This window comes from Montipora foliosa, chromosome 6 (genome assembly GCF_036669935.1).
Source record: "Montipora foliosa isolate CH-2021 chromosome 6, ASM3666993v2, whole genome shotgun sequence".
In the NCBI taxonomy this organism is placed as follows: Eukaryota; Metazoa; Cnidaria; class Anthozoa; order Scleractinia; family Acroporidae; genus Montipora; species Montipora foliosa.
Window position 1 is genome coordinate 74105742 of NC_090874.1, and position 15000 is coordinate 74120741.

At 34.5% G+C, this 15000-nt stretch overlaps 2 protein-coding genes and 1 long non-coding RNA gene across 9 annotated transcripts in view; 1 reads left to right on the forward strand and 2 right to left on the reverse strand.

Annotated features, from left to right (window-relative positions):
- The window catches only part of LOC138008410 (uncharacterized), a 17894-nt gene extending 13171 nt beyond the window's left edge, over positions 1–4723 (reverse strand). Inside the window, exon 1 of one of the 2 annotated variants that reach the window (XM_068855750.1) lies at positions 4568–4723. The gene's annotated coding sequence lies outside the window, so the exon portion shown is untranslated. Of the gene's footprint in view, positions 1–3231; positions 3686–4567 lie in introns of those variants that run through there. The other variant, XM_068855749.1, reaches the window with a different exon arrangement.
- LOC138008405 (myosin heavy chain, cardiac muscle isoform-like) overlaps positions 1–15000 on the forward strand; it is an 81837-nt gene that overhangs the window by 5574 nt on the left and 61263 nt on the right. For 3 of the 6 annotated variants that reach the window (XM_068855738.1, XM_068855737.1, XM_068855739.1), the window contains exons 4-12: positions 187–249; positions 736–756; positions 2196–2281; positions 2493–2594; positions 5026–5111; positions 5525–5597; positions 12189–12216; positions 12487–12561; positions 14063–14155. In XM_068855738.1, the coding sequence (XP_068711839.1) occupies positions 187–249; positions 736–756; positions 2196–2281; positions 2493–2594; positions 5026–5111; positions 5525–5597; positions 12189–12216; positions 12487–12561; positions 14063–14155 (627 nt within the window). Of the gene's footprint in view, positions 1–186; positions 250–735; positions 757–2195; positions 2282–2492; positions 2595–4032; positions 4177–4393; positions 4412–5025; positions 5112–5524; positions 5598–12188; positions 12217–12486; positions 12562–14062; positions 14156–15000 lie in introns of those variants that run through there. The other 3 variants (XM_068855740.1, XM_068855742.1, XM_068855741.1) reach the window with 2 other exon arrangements.
- Positions 7789–8972, reverse strand: LOC138008430 (uncharacterized). Its single transcript, XR_011124246.1, has 2 exons — positions 8837–8972; positions 7789–8337 (listed from the first exon to the last, which is right to left on the reverse strand). It is a non-coding gene; the product is annotated as an uncharacterized lncRNA (long non-coding RNA).

Genomic DNA, 15000 nt, shown 5'->3' on the forward strand with positions numbered 1-15000 from the left:
TAAGATAACTTTGCCCTTTTAATTTAATCATTTCTTCTTACTTTCTTTTACCACAAAAAATTACAAATATACAGCAAAACTCTAAGAGCTTGTGTGCTAAAGGTTAATGAATTCCCTGGTAGAGGGTGCAGTATTGTAATTTGTTGGCTATTTTAGTTTACTTTGAACATTATTTTTCATTTCTAGTATCAGCAGCAAGTTGCAGTATTCATCGTTGGATTTGAAAATCTTTGTGGGCGTAGGGCAAGGGTATGTTTTCTCCTTGTTTTTAATCATAAGACATTTTGAAAAAGTGAAATCAAAATATTACATGTACATGAGGTGGTAACTTACTTTTGAGCGGTACTGTGCATTGTAATGTAGAAATTAGGATCAACTTTGCGTACATGTAGGTCTTGGGATATCTACATATACATTCTCTTCCATGTTTCAAGGCAATGCAGAAAGGAAAACTTTGGGGGAAGAGTTTTTAAAGGCAAATTATTTAAAAATTATTGAGACTAGGGTAAAATATTACCGGTATTAGAATTCTGGGTAATGTAGGAAATAAAAAAAAAGCCTTAATTGCTTTTTTATTTAGAAAGAGATTTGGACCATATTACTGAAAATAAACATCTTAATTATAACAGTATTATAAAAAAGTGAATATTAATAATAATAATAATAATAATAATAATAATAATAATAATATTATTATTATTATTATTTATTATGATTTTCTTTTGATGATTTCAGCTTTTAGCCCAGTTACAAGAGGTGAGGGAAAAATCCTTTTTTATCATGAAAACTACTAATATTTTATATTTATTTTTATTAACATGACTATGTCTTATCTATATGTTCACTGGCTTACCATAGTAATCCAGTGAAAGAAAAGTATACATGTATTCTTGGCAAAAGTTGGAAAGGGGAATGACCAATGAATCATCATTTGAATGAATAAATCATTTTTGAGAAACGGTTTACCTCTTGGTGCAAAATGTAGACCTGTCATGTTTTGGTAGGCCTCTTCTATATCTTTCTGGCACCATACAATAATTAACAATTATATTGTTCCACGAGAGCACAATAAATAGCCAAAGAGGTGCGTAGCACCAAGTTTGCTTTAAAACCACCTCATATCCAAAACACCTGAAGACTACAATGTAAATCATGTGATCTTGTGATTTTGACAAGTGTTAACTCACACTGAATGAAATCAACTTCTTCGAAAATTACAAAAGCGTTAGCTTAGAATTGAAAGCTTCTCAATTAGGGAGTTTACAAAAACATCTTAAGGGTATTTGCAGAGGTAATTTTGAACTTGGACATTGCAACCAGTGCAGTTATACATGTAAAAATTGAACTGTGGAGGGAGACTTACAACGTACTTGCTCGCCATTTTCTACGGTGGAAATTACAGCTTGAAACTGACAACTTGTCATGCTGAATGAGCTCTTGATCTGAACATGCTTGGACGACAGTTTTGTCTCCTGAGTGACTGGCTGGTGCTCTGTAAGTCACTTTCAAACTGTTTTTCTTTGTCAGCTGGACTGCTGGCTGAGAAAGGCACTGAGAAAACCCGACATCTTTTGTTGTTGTTCAAAGGGTGGTCAAAGTACAGTGTACAGTAGTTTCTTCGTTTGTCTTTCTGACACTGCTTTCTTGTGAACAATGCCAGCTATATTACACTGTACCATTCTTCCTGGGGGCCTTTTACGAAGGCATCAGCACTATATTTCCTTCAGTGAAAGTGGTGTTGGAGATGATCGAAAATGAATATTATTACATGTACACTGTATGTGGTAGCGAGTGAAGAAAGCTATCAATGGCATCTCTGATCTAATGGATTTCATGGATGCATTTTTGTAAAAATTATGCTGTCTTTGTTTAAAGCGGACGTGTAGAAACTTTTGAGGCATCATTAGGTTAATAATAATTATTTGTTTTTTTGATTACCCCATTAATGTTTAAAAGATTTTTTTTGGACATACGTGTATTGACAGTCTTGGTGCACTCACTGCTTTGAATTCCTAAACCCCTGGTTATTCGCTGATAACCTTGATTTGGTGAGCCAATCAGAAAGCTAGAAATGCAATAATATATATACTTCTAATAATTAATTAAATTTATTTTTCATTGCATTCATTGCAAAGGTAAAGTCATCATCTATACAGATCTCATTGGTTTTTATACATGTATACTCATCCTTTCAGTTTTTTGTACAAAATGGACGAAATGATGACCAATTTGAGGTGGAACCACCTGAATTTGATATTGAAGATGTTGGTGATAAAGTCCGGTAAGATAATAATTATTGTGACATGTACATGTACTATTTCTGCCTTCTGCAGAAGGATGGGTTATACAATTTTGTAAAGTTCCATCGTAAAAGCCTGAAATTTGATAAATTTGAAATTCAAAAGAAAGAAGATGGTACAACAGTCCCTGCTAGTTATGTGCAGTATGTGATTTAAAATTGATCAATTATTTATTAATTAATTTATTTTCAGAGATGCCCTAGACAAAGCGGAAAAAGCAACACAGAGGCTTCATACTGTATCAAAAGATGTTATTAAAGCTTTGGAAGTAGCAAATCCTAAAGAAACTAAAAAGTAAGTTAATTCCCTCAAGGTGTTGGCAATGTTTTGAAAATGTTCACACTGTTTTGAAGAATTAATTTTAGTGCAGTATAATGACAAATTAATGAGAAACTCAAGTGATTATTCCTGCTTGTGAGAATAGTAAAACTACTATTATTATAATATTTATGGGAATGGTGTTTTGATAAAAATGCTGAAAAGTGTTTCAAAAGTCCTTTATAGGGACACTGACTTTCAAAAAGCACAGAAGGGAACCGAATGCCCTGACAGTTTATGTTGGATTTCCTCTCAAGACAGATCCACCAGGCCTTTTAGTCATTGTCCCCTCTGTGACAGCAAAATTTGGTGAAATGGTTAATTAATAATTATTAATGATGATTTATAATAATTGCAACAACATGATTGCACTGGACACCTGAAAAACAAGCTGACAGATACCTGTCCATTACTTAGTCTCTTTACCAATAATTTTTGCACAGCAGGGAATACTTCATTTCAATACTTGAATGGGATATATACAATTTTTAATCATAAAATCTTTAAAGTAATAATGATGATCAGGGTCTTTGCATAATTAATTTTGTAGCTTTTTAAGCTGCATTCAAGTTCTCCAAACTAAAGTACCATCAAACTACAAAAACTCATGTACCTGTATGTCTTCTAGTCAACCTGTAGACATTTGTATGTAGACCTGGTTGCAGTGTCAATTGTAACTTAAGAAAGCATTTAAAAGGATTGTTAGAAAACCTTTTAACAAGAAGGACCTTCAAACATTATTGCTGAGATCTTTAAAATCGTGATACTGGCCAAGATCCTACCGAATTGTTCAGGAAGTCTGAGTGGATCTTGCAATGATCCTAATACTGTTGTCAAGGATCCATGGATCGCAGCCAGTTCCTGACAATATCCTCAGGTGTCAGAAGGTCTTGAGTTATCAGATCTTTCACAATTTTTCATCTTGAAACTCCCAATTATTCCTTAAAATGTATATACTGTTTGTATTATAATCACCTTTGCATGAATTTTATGTCATCAATATTCATCAACTGGCCTTTTATTTCTTACTTTTATTTGTTTTTACATGTGCGTGTAGCTAGTTTTAACTGTTTTTTGACCTACACTTAACTGTAATTTGCTGATATAATTAGCATCACTTGAAAATGATGATTGAAACTTAAAACTTCATGTGTTTACAACATCTCCTACTGGGCTTGAATGCAGGGTCATCAATAATTATTTGTTATTGTAATTCAAAGAATCTCTAGACATTTTTTGATTAAAAATTGTTGTATTGTTGTCAAAGACTAATGTCCTGAATTTTCACAATGGCCATTAGTAGATTTCACATGGTCTTACTCCCTAGAGGGGCTCAAGGGCCATTGTGTTTATGATAATGCTATCAGTGTTGCTAGGCATTTTCAATAGGTGGCTTAGAATTTCAGTTAATTAAACATTACCCCTAAAAATGAAGGTCATTACACCAGACAGAGTCTGTCTTTCTTTGGTGTATAGAGTTTCCCTTTTCCTTAATATTAAGCCATTTTGGATGAAGAAAAAGGGTCAAATTTAAACTGGGAAGACAGGCTGATAATGGGTTAGTACTACTTAAAATTATCAATATCTAAGAATTTCAAAGATCTCACTTTGTGGTGCTCATTATTTGTTTGTGCTAATTGAGATATGTTTGATTAGTGAAGGGTATCATTTTGTTAAACGAAACAAAATGTGTAGAGTGATGCAAGCCTTTGTTTTTCTTGAGTATTATGCCTCTGTTGCCTTTTTCTAGTTGGAAAGTACTGAACTTACTCAATCCATTGTCAAAAGTACAAGTTAGTTTGTGATTTTGCTTTGACTGGAAAGATTGATATTCTTAAGCTGATTAAAAGGAAAAGTGCACGCAGGCAAACATGAACATTTGTTGCTATGAGATTGAATGTGGCAAGTTTCTGTTAAGTCACTAAAACTACATTGAAGGAATGACTAACCTGATTAGAATTTTATCCAGTGTGGTGATTATCAGCCATAGCTGTTGATTTAGAGTTCATAGTGTTACATCAAGGCTGATTCCTTTGTAACTCTAGAGTTCGTTGTGCAGGATAACTGCAGCCTTAATTGTTTAGTAACAGCAGGTACACATTATAGTGACAACAAGGGATCTTAGAATTTTCTTTTTATTCATGCTTATTTTAGCTGATTTTAATGACATGTCTGCATGTTTGATTCACATTTTTGACATACACATGCATGTACATGTAAATGTAATTAAACGAGTAAAAAAGTGGTATGATTTCAATGTGACATAATTACTTGTCAAAAGGCATTAGAAATCTTATCCATGGAACATTGCTGTAGTGTCATATAATTTAATAATAATTATTGCATGTTTAGAATAAACAATATTAGTTTTAATTTTGATGTTCTTATTATTGTACTTGGTTTTTAGGGGGAAAAAGAAACTTGAAAAAGCTCTGCAACAGTCTCAACATGATATTATGTCACTCACAGAGAAGCTGATCAGAGTTCAAAATGGTAAATGCTCAAGTTTTTATCAGTGATTTGATTCTTTGAATACAGTAGCTTATCATTTAAAATTTGCACTTACAATAGTATTATTGTTTGCTGGTACCAGTGATGAAAATAAACTTAATTTAAAATGTCATCAAACAGAGAATTTTCATTAAAAACAGACAGTGAAGCTTTGAGGAATTACTGTACCTGTAAACTTCATTGTGATTACCCGTGGTGTTGGGGACAAATTATTAAAATTAAGTGTCTCTTTTCTCAGATCCTGCATAGGTTTCAAGTCCCAATATATTGCTAGATCGGTGATTGTTTGCACCAAATTTGACGAAAATGTGATTTGCATTTGGTGCAATCATATTTATTCAATACATGTACACAACAATCATTTTTTTTACATTAAGCATGAAAAATTCTTACAGATCTTGAAGAAAGTGAAGGGAAGATGTCTCAAATGTACAAATCTATGGAAATGAAGCAAGTAGAAATTGAGAGGTAACTCCACTTCTTTACCTACCTTCCGAAATAAATGGAACCATTGTACTTAATGTTTTCTTGCAATATCAAGTACATGTACTAGTAAATTATGTGGAAGGGTTCGTAAACCACCTAAAATCATTTAAAACAACCCATAACAACAAATGCGCCAAATACAAATGATAATAATTGATGTAATAATTGTAATGTAATATTTTCTTATTACACAGTATTGTTTTTTAGGAAGTTAATGATTGACTCTGATAAAAAATCTTAGCATGCACCTCGAGAATATGCATTCAATATTTGGGCTAGCTGCACACCAGAAATGTTGGTTTTATTTTATTCAGGGTTTAAGGGTATATTTTGTACATTTGTAGAGGTGGTGGTAGGTTAATGTTTGACATACAGTACTTCCTTCCATGTAATATATTATGACTAATTTTAAGCAGTTATGTTTTACCCACAACTAAGCTCCAGGTGTGAAAAGGTACTCTCCCAGGTGGAAATCTTATTAAGATCTTACCAAGATTCTTAATAAGTTTCTTATTAAGATCTTACTTTGTTTCTTAATTAAGATTCTTACAAGATCTTGTAAGATTCTTGTTAAGATCTTACAAGATCTTGTAAGATTCTTACAAGATCTTGTAAGATTCTTAACAAGATTCTTACAAGATCTTGTAAGAATCTTGCAAGAATCTTATAAGATCTTAGTCAAGATCTTAGATAAGATCTTGTAAGAATCTTGTAAGAATCTTACAAGATCTTGTAAGAATTGTGTAAGATCTTAGTCAAGATCTTAGATAAGATCTTGCAAGAATCTTGTAAGAATCTTATAAGATCTTAGACAAGGATCTTGTAAGAATCTTGTACAATCTTAGATAAGATCTTGTGAGAATCTTGTAAGATTCTACCCAAGATCTTATCTAAGATCTTGTAAGGTGTTGAAGTATCTTGGCTAACATCTTCCAAGATCTTGTTCCAGAATCTTACAAGAAATACCAATGATAAACTTACAAATATAGGGGTTTTATTCGGGTACAACAAAACATTGTATTTTTGGAGTTGTTTTGTTTTATTTTGTTTTACATAATCTGCACTCCAGTACTAAACTGCAGAAAGAACCAAGTATTGTATATGTAACTTTCTACAAAAAGATCCAAATCTTGCACAGGCTTCTTATTTATAGTAAATTCGTAAAAAATCTAGCAATATTTTTACAAATCAAACACTGCTGCTTTCCTGGCGTCATTATTGCAAATTACCGTCAACTCCAATAACTTGAACCCCTGTTCACAAAAAGTAATCACTTTCATTTCCCTTGGGGTAATTGCCAGTCTTAACTCAAAATAATTATTTTCCCCTTAAATGCTACCTTACAAAGTGATGCTGAACAATACTATTCTTTTTTGTACTTTATTGAAAAGCTTAACGATTCCAACAGAAAAGAAATAACCATATGACTATTGTTAAGTCTCAAAATTAATTCATAACCAAATTGTCATAGAGCTAAAGCACTAAGTTGCCATGAAAAGTCAAGTTAATACATGGGTGCACAAAGATTGCTGTACGTCTGTCAAATGTGTAACAATATTACTGTCCAGACTTGTTGAAACTACAGTACTGAACCTGAAAATCAAACAACTATTGCACTGACAATACATTTGTTGAACTTTTTCTTAAAAAAAAAAAAAAACAGTTTCAAACCCATAATTGGCAGTCTGTCTTCATTTAGTTATAACTCTATTGTCTTAAACTATGGGATTGCTACGTATTTGGTACATTGTAGTACTCCATAGATACCCCATATGATCTGGTATAGGAATGATATGGCTCAGCCCCATACCAATACCACACGATCTCTGACCCCTCACTTTGGGAATGCTACATACTTGGCAGCACTCCATCCAATTCCCATATTATCCAGGCACACTGGTATATGGTATGGGAATGCTATGGGGATTTGGTAAAGTCCCTTACAATCCCCATATCATGCTGGCCCATATGATATGGCAATCAATGAAATGGTAAACTTCCATGCATACAATCTCCACATTATTGTCTAGGTACATGTACAGCTGAGCTGTATGCTGCATCTGGTATGGGAATGAAATGACTTTTCACACAATTCCCGTCCTGTCCAATATATTCAGTGAACAGCTGTGATTCTTCTTAGTGTTGGACTACAATCAATCAATTCACTGGTCAGTTTTCTGAAGTAATAAGGTCCTTTAATCGACATACAAACAAGTAGCACAGTTTCACATTCAGCTTCAATGGGTATTAATTAATTTATGTACAGATCATTACATTTCAGCAACTGCAAAAACTAAAAATATATAATATACATGTATATATCCTGCTCCTGTAAAATAATATTCCAGCAAATCAGAGATGTGGTGGAAACTACAAAAAATCCATTACAGTCAAGCTATTAACAGTAACAGTTACTACCATAGCTCACCGGCAAAAAATAGAATACAGAGTTCAAAGCAGTAGCTAAACATTTAATTCATGTCAAAATATTTGGATTGGGTTCTTGTTTTAAAATTAAATACGAAAAAAGCTGTTAAACATTTCAGATAAACCACAGAACTCTAACAAGTCTGCAAAGAGAGATCCTTAAATACATCAAACCATAACTGGTGGAGGAGACAGAATTGGTTGCTAAGCATTTTTGTCTGTTGTAAAGGACCTTTCCCTGCTGTCCCATCGAAGATTTTTTCAGGACGTGTCTCTTTCTGCTCTTTCATGGCAACTTAAAAAAATACAGCATATAGAGTATTATTATGCTTCAATGATGCATGTAGTTATTCCTCTAAATCACTGATTATTTCTATTACAACTAAATTGTTTAAGAGTAAACTCATAAATTTGGATCCCTTTACTTACTTACTTTACTAACAATAATAGCTTTGTCAGGCATTTTCTGCATTGATTACAATAGTTAAAGTGACAGCATTTAGCATTTTTACGAGAAGGAATCATTTGTCAATCGTATACATATAACTTGCGGTATGAGCACTTGTTTTCCAAATCATTTGCTTCACCATTTGTTCTAAAACTTCATTATTCTTCATTACAGGTTTATGAATTTTTTTACAGGGCTATAGCATTTAAGCCAAATTGACTATCCTTGCTTCACAAATTGACTCGAAGGTGTGAAAATGTGAATTCTAAATACAGGTAAACCGTTCCTCATTTTCAAGACAATAAGGCATCAAATCAAGCGTTATTCGCTTAAAGTTAACGCTTACCTTTTTACTTGAGTTGTTGTAAGCATTTCCTTGCCTGGATCAGGATTTAAAGAGTAAACCTAACCAAAAAATCGTCACCGTGCAAAAAGTGTGATCGTAGATACATTAACGTTCGAATAAAACCGCCCAAAATCTGTAAGAGCTGGACGTTGAGCTGTGGACTGGTTACCACTGACTGCTGACCAAAACGAAAAGGGCTCATTAGTTTCCAGTCCGGTCTCTCACGTGTTATTCAAGATGGCGGAGGATGACAATCTTTCCACCGATTCATTATAAATGGGCAAGATTTGAAAGATACTGGAGTTCATTGAAAGGATTAAGTACTGACTTGGAGTGTGTAATTTTCAAGAGTAATGCATCATGTTCCTTTTGGAATAAGGCCGATTATGAGAGCATCAAACAAGGTAATCCGTTGATGATATTTGTCACAATCTATACAATACATCAGAATAAAAGCTGTCTTTTTCATTTCTCCGTGTACAGAGTGATTTTATGTTCAATGTTTGGGGCCTTTAAAGGACATTGTTTAAGCAAAGTACATATATTACGAGTAGTGAAGTAACTCGAAAAATATCGTATTCACACAGGCATGCTTTTGAATAAGACCAAACCTTGTTATACATGTATTGAAGGTTGAAGTTAAAGCTCATTTTTTCAAGGCACCAGATGAAATCAAATCCTAAAATTGCACTTAAAATTTGATTATTGTCTCACTGGCACATTCAGTACTATTGCACAAAATTCTCAAGACTCTCAACTCACCCAAGTGACCCTCAAATTGAATCATTGAGTGGAATTCTTAAAGATTCCCATAAAATCCTAGTCCACATTGCCCTTTTAGCTAGTTCAATTCCCAAAAATTAGGCCTGGAAATCCGGAAAAGTGTGGCAAAGGCTGGCTTAAAAATCTTGGAAGGCCGGGAAGGCCAGGCTTTTTGGCCGAACAGTGTGACAGTTTAAATTGCTATAAAACATGAAATTTTAAGTACTACAGCTGTACTTTAGCATGACAGAATGAGAAGGACTTAAAATAATCATTTACATAGCTCTTTTATCAGAGACTGTACATCTAAGAATAATCATGCAAAGGTTTAGTCTCGGGTGTCAAATTTAGGAACAGTCAATATAATGTTCATGTTCAAGTGTGAGATATAATATAATGTTTACGTCACTACATTAAAGATAATTGGCCGTTAAACCAAAACATTATCGTATTTTGGAAGACATCATCAAGGCCATGTTATTAAAGATTGTTACTTCAAAGACACTTCAATTGAGCCCACAGAGTTTGGTTAAGGTCACTGGTCACTATAAAATTGCAGTCAATGTCTGTAATCTTGAAGACTTAAACATTTTTGGCCTGGAAATTCAAAAAAGCCTGGTCAAGCCTGCTGTATGGTGGCTCATCAATTTCAGCCAAAAACTTCAAGGTTTGAAGCAAAAACACAACCTGTATTCCCGAGCAGTGCATAGTGTACTTAAGCTTATTAAGTCATGCCTTCCATAAGAAAACAAGTGCCCTTCATCAGGATACCTTATTTGAAAAATAACTCTAGCATGTAGGATTTCATTTCAAAAAGCATGTCAGCTGTTTCAGTTGTCAGTATCCTGTGGAGGATGAAATTTGCCTGACAGTGTATGACCAGTGCGCAAGGCCTGCAATGCAAGCTAAGCCTTTTTGGCTCCCTCTCTCCCTAGTCTTCCCATGCAGTCGTTTTCTTCCCGAATTCTTTCCCTGTCCCCTCCCCTTTAGCGCCTGCTATGCAGGCTAAAAGGAAATTAACTCAACACTTGTTTAATTTGACTTAAAAAATGAAAAGCCCCCCAGTCCAGCCCAAATGAATGCTGATCATTATTATAAGTATACTAAGATCTTGTAAGGTCTTTCTCAAGATTAGTTTGCAACATTTTTCACAAAAATCTCACAAGACCAGGAGCCCATTACCCGGAGCTTCCATCTGCATTGTACCCTTGAGTCAACCCTGTCACGTATCTTTCTATTTTTAGAACTACTACATTTTGACGTATGTGACTTATGTGACGTATGTGACTGAGAACATAAGTGAAGTGGTTCACATACGTCACATACGTATGTGACGTAATAAATGGCTGACCATAGGTCTGTTATGATCAGCTATTGTGAAAACACCCAGTAAAGCCCCCCTGGGAGGTGCTTCTAAAAATAGAAAGATACGGGACAGGGTTGACTCAGAGGGTTAATATGGAAGATGGAGGCTCCGGGTAATGGGCTCCTGACAAGATGTTACATGAGATCTTCTAGGATGTGTACTAAGGTCTTATAAGATCTTCACCAAGATCTTAAGTAAGATCTTTACTTAGATCTTTTAAGATCTTTTTTAAGATCTTATTTAAGATTCTTACTATATCTTGTAAGATCTTTGCTAAGATCTTGTAAGACTTTTACTAAGATCTTATGTAAGATGTTTGCAAGATCTTGTAAGATTTTTTCTAAGATCTTGTAAGGTTCTTACTACATCTTGTAGGATCTTTGCTAAGATCTTGTAAGATTTTTACTAAGATCTTATGTAAGATGTTTGCTAGATCTTGTAAGATTTTTACTAAGATCTTGTAAGATTTTTATTAAGATCTTGTAAGATCTTTTTCAGTAAGATCATGTAAGGTAGTCCTAAGATCTTGTTAAGATCTGGTAAGATTCTTTTAAGATCTTACAAGATCGAAAACATCAGCAACCTTAAATTTTTTTATCAAAATTTGTTAAGCAAATGTATTAAGATCTTATTAAGATCAAAGATCTTAAATAAGATCTTATTAAGATTTTCATCTTAATGCCCATCTTACAAGATTCTTACAAGATCTTGTAAGATCTTACAAGATCTTAATAAGATTTCCACCTGGGCTGTTACATTGCAGAAATTATTTGAAAACATGAATGCAAAACAGATTGTGCATTGTAACAATACAAGTCGGCTACAAGTTGTGTTGTGTTTCTACAATGTTTTGAGTTCTTTCAAAATGTTTACGTTATTTTGCCATTTAATAAAAGTGTTTAGAATTGAAGGGTGTTACTGCATAATTGTACATGTACAGCTTTACCTGCCTGTTGGCAATTACTACTGGTCGTTGTGGGATTATTTAATGGCCTTTTTTAATAAATAAATTGTGAATTGAAATGGACATTGGAAACTAAAAAAATACTGTAAGCAAATAATTATCAATACTTTATTTATAAATAATACTATCAAATCAAAGTGAGGTCAGCCATCACACCAGAAAGTCTCTCGGTTTTGAACTGACAGTTGCATGTGCATGTACCTGTACCTCCAGAATACTCTCTCAAGGAATCTTTTTTTGCAATTTCTTTATCTTAACAGGTTTAAAGTTCAAGCGGAAAATGCAAAAGTAAGTTTTTTATCTGTGACCACAAGAACAATAATTGATCATTAATGAATTATTATTATTTTAAACTTTTTGTGCTTGTCTGTATCATGTCATGGCTTATGTTGGTTCATATTATTTTTGTAGTAATTAAAAACTGCAGGATGTTGACCTGGATGAATTACGATGCTAGTTTTTATCCAGAACAATTATTGACTCCTTAACCACATTTGGTAATTATAATAATTTACTACGGAGGTCTCAACAATTCCTTCTCTTTGTGTATTGTCACAGAAAGCTGCAGAAGCTGTAAAGGACTTGAAAGCTGAAGTGATATCAAAAGAAACTGATCTTCAAAAAGCTAACAAAGTAATACAGTGTAACTAGTTACTTTTTGCTCTGTGTTCTCAAGCATTAAATAGTTGCATTAGCAAGTTACAGTTTTACCCACGGCAGATTATTTCATTTACCGTTTTGCCACTGTATCAAATGAATAAAACTATTGTTTTTTGGCAAGCTACATGTACCTTGTACTTTCACAGTAACTGTTGTCAAATCAATAATTATTACTTTCTCATATCTTGGTAGTTCAGACCAGGCTGTACATATCAAAACTTTGGCAATTTCTTGAAGTACAGTGACCAACTTTAAAAAACTGGCATTAAGCCGCGGCTACACAAGGGATTTTGTGCTCGCGCCAGTGATGCGATTCTTTTCAAGTTTTGTCGTGTCGTCTGCGTGCGAGGGTGGCTACACTTGGGACAAATTTTGGTGACAAATTGAAGGCCGCTCAAATCGCATACTTCAAGAGACCTGGGCACTATAAACAGACATTCCTCCTTTAATTTCATTGGCTAAATACTCTTTAGTCTTGTCGCAAGTGCAGGGAAAAGGTTGTAGGGTGGCTACACGGACAACTATCTCAGGATTTTGTCGGAAAAGTTTCAACTCTGGCGACTTTTTTCTAGCGACTTTCTCACCTGTCGCGTCACCAGTTCTAGGATGGCTACACGTGTGATTTTCATCGGGCACTGGCGATGTGACAAAATTTGGAAACATAGCATCACCGGCACGAGCAAAAAATCGCTCGTGTAGCCGCAGCTTTAGACAGAGTAAAATCTACAATACTCACTCCTATAGGAGCCAGTGGGTTAATCCATTTCAATCCTTAGTTGCAAGCAACATTTTCCAGGGGGTGCATATCCCTGATAATCATCTTTGGTGACAAAACCTAGTAAGCTTTAAATTTGTTTTAGGTAATAGTTTTCATTGGTGCAAACCTGGAGACCTTCAACCCATTCATTTCAGAAGGGGTCCCCATATTGACAAGTAAAATAATTATTGTCTGACGTTAGACAGAGTAAAATCTAAAAGTCTCACTCTCAGGAATTGAATGCCACCAGTGTGGCCCAGGTTCAATTCCTGGACTTGGTGCGATTAGAGTGGGTTGAGTTTGTGTTGGTTCTCTACTCTGCTTCGAGGGTTTTCCTGCGGGCTCTCCAGTGTTCCTTCCTCAGCAAAACCATCATAAAGCTGATTCCAGCTGGCTGTAAGCTGTTCTCCAAGGTGGTACATGGGCCGTATAACAACTGTCAGAGGCACCATAGTATGCTTTTGGTGCAACCTTTTTGAGCTGCATCGTTGAGCACTGTACTTTGTGACGATGACTAGCTAGACTTACATGTATTATTATTATTAATGTTAAGAATAATTATAGTGACATATGCCTAACACTGATTTTTCTACATGTACGTGTATGTGAGCTAGGGAACTAGAACTCAACAGAGTCTGATTGCTTGAGTACATATAGACATGTCAGAATTAACCAAAAAAATATTACATTTATTTATTTGTTTTTATTTCCTCTCAGACAATTGCTGACTTAGAATTGAGCGTAGCACATCTGGAGGACAAAGAAGAAAGGGACTTTGAACGAAATAAAAAAATGAGAGAGGATAACCAGGTTCTTAAAAATAATAATAATAATATATTTGTTACCTAAATTCATTAATGATACTAAGGTTGTGTTCTACTGATATGAGATCAATTGTTTCAACTGCAACTGGTTTAGTTTGAAGTGGTGGAGGAACACTTCCAACCATTTTTGGTTGCAATGTGGTAACCCCATGGGAATAGTTATTAATTTCCAGAATTCTCCACGTTGACAGCAGTCGCTTTTCAACCATTTCAACCTAGTTTGATGTCAGTTGAAAAAGTTGATTGATCAACCATCCAAGGCTTCTGCCTGACGGTCGCCTGGGGCGCCTTACTTGCCAACGCGCGCGACCAAATTTCTGAACGAGTAGCCTGAACAGGCGCCTAACTTATCACAAGCTGATTCATCCTCACTTGGGCTGCTAACTTTTAATGTCTGAAGCCTGAAGGGCTCTGGAAAGATTTTCTTAGGCTGCAGCCTTGCAAACCATCCAATTTTTTTATTTATTAATAGAACACAAAAAAACTAAAACATGCTAAAACAGTTGATCTAAATAGAACACAATGAGTGGCACAGTGGTGAATTCAACACTTGAAAGAGGGTGACTTCAAATGTGTACCCCATTATAAAATTATGTGACTTCTGTTTTTGGAATTTCTAAAAGAAGAAGAAAAATCTACAGTGTAAAAAAAGAAAACAAGAAACTGATTTAATGGATTTAAATTATGGCAAAAATGAATACAAAAGAACCTGCACATACAAGTCATATGGAATTCACGTAATGAAAGATCAGGGTTTTCTTTAAGGTTTTAAGTAGCGGGAGTGTTTTGCAAAGTAGACGGTTGTGGGTCCGGAGAACCCACACGATGGGC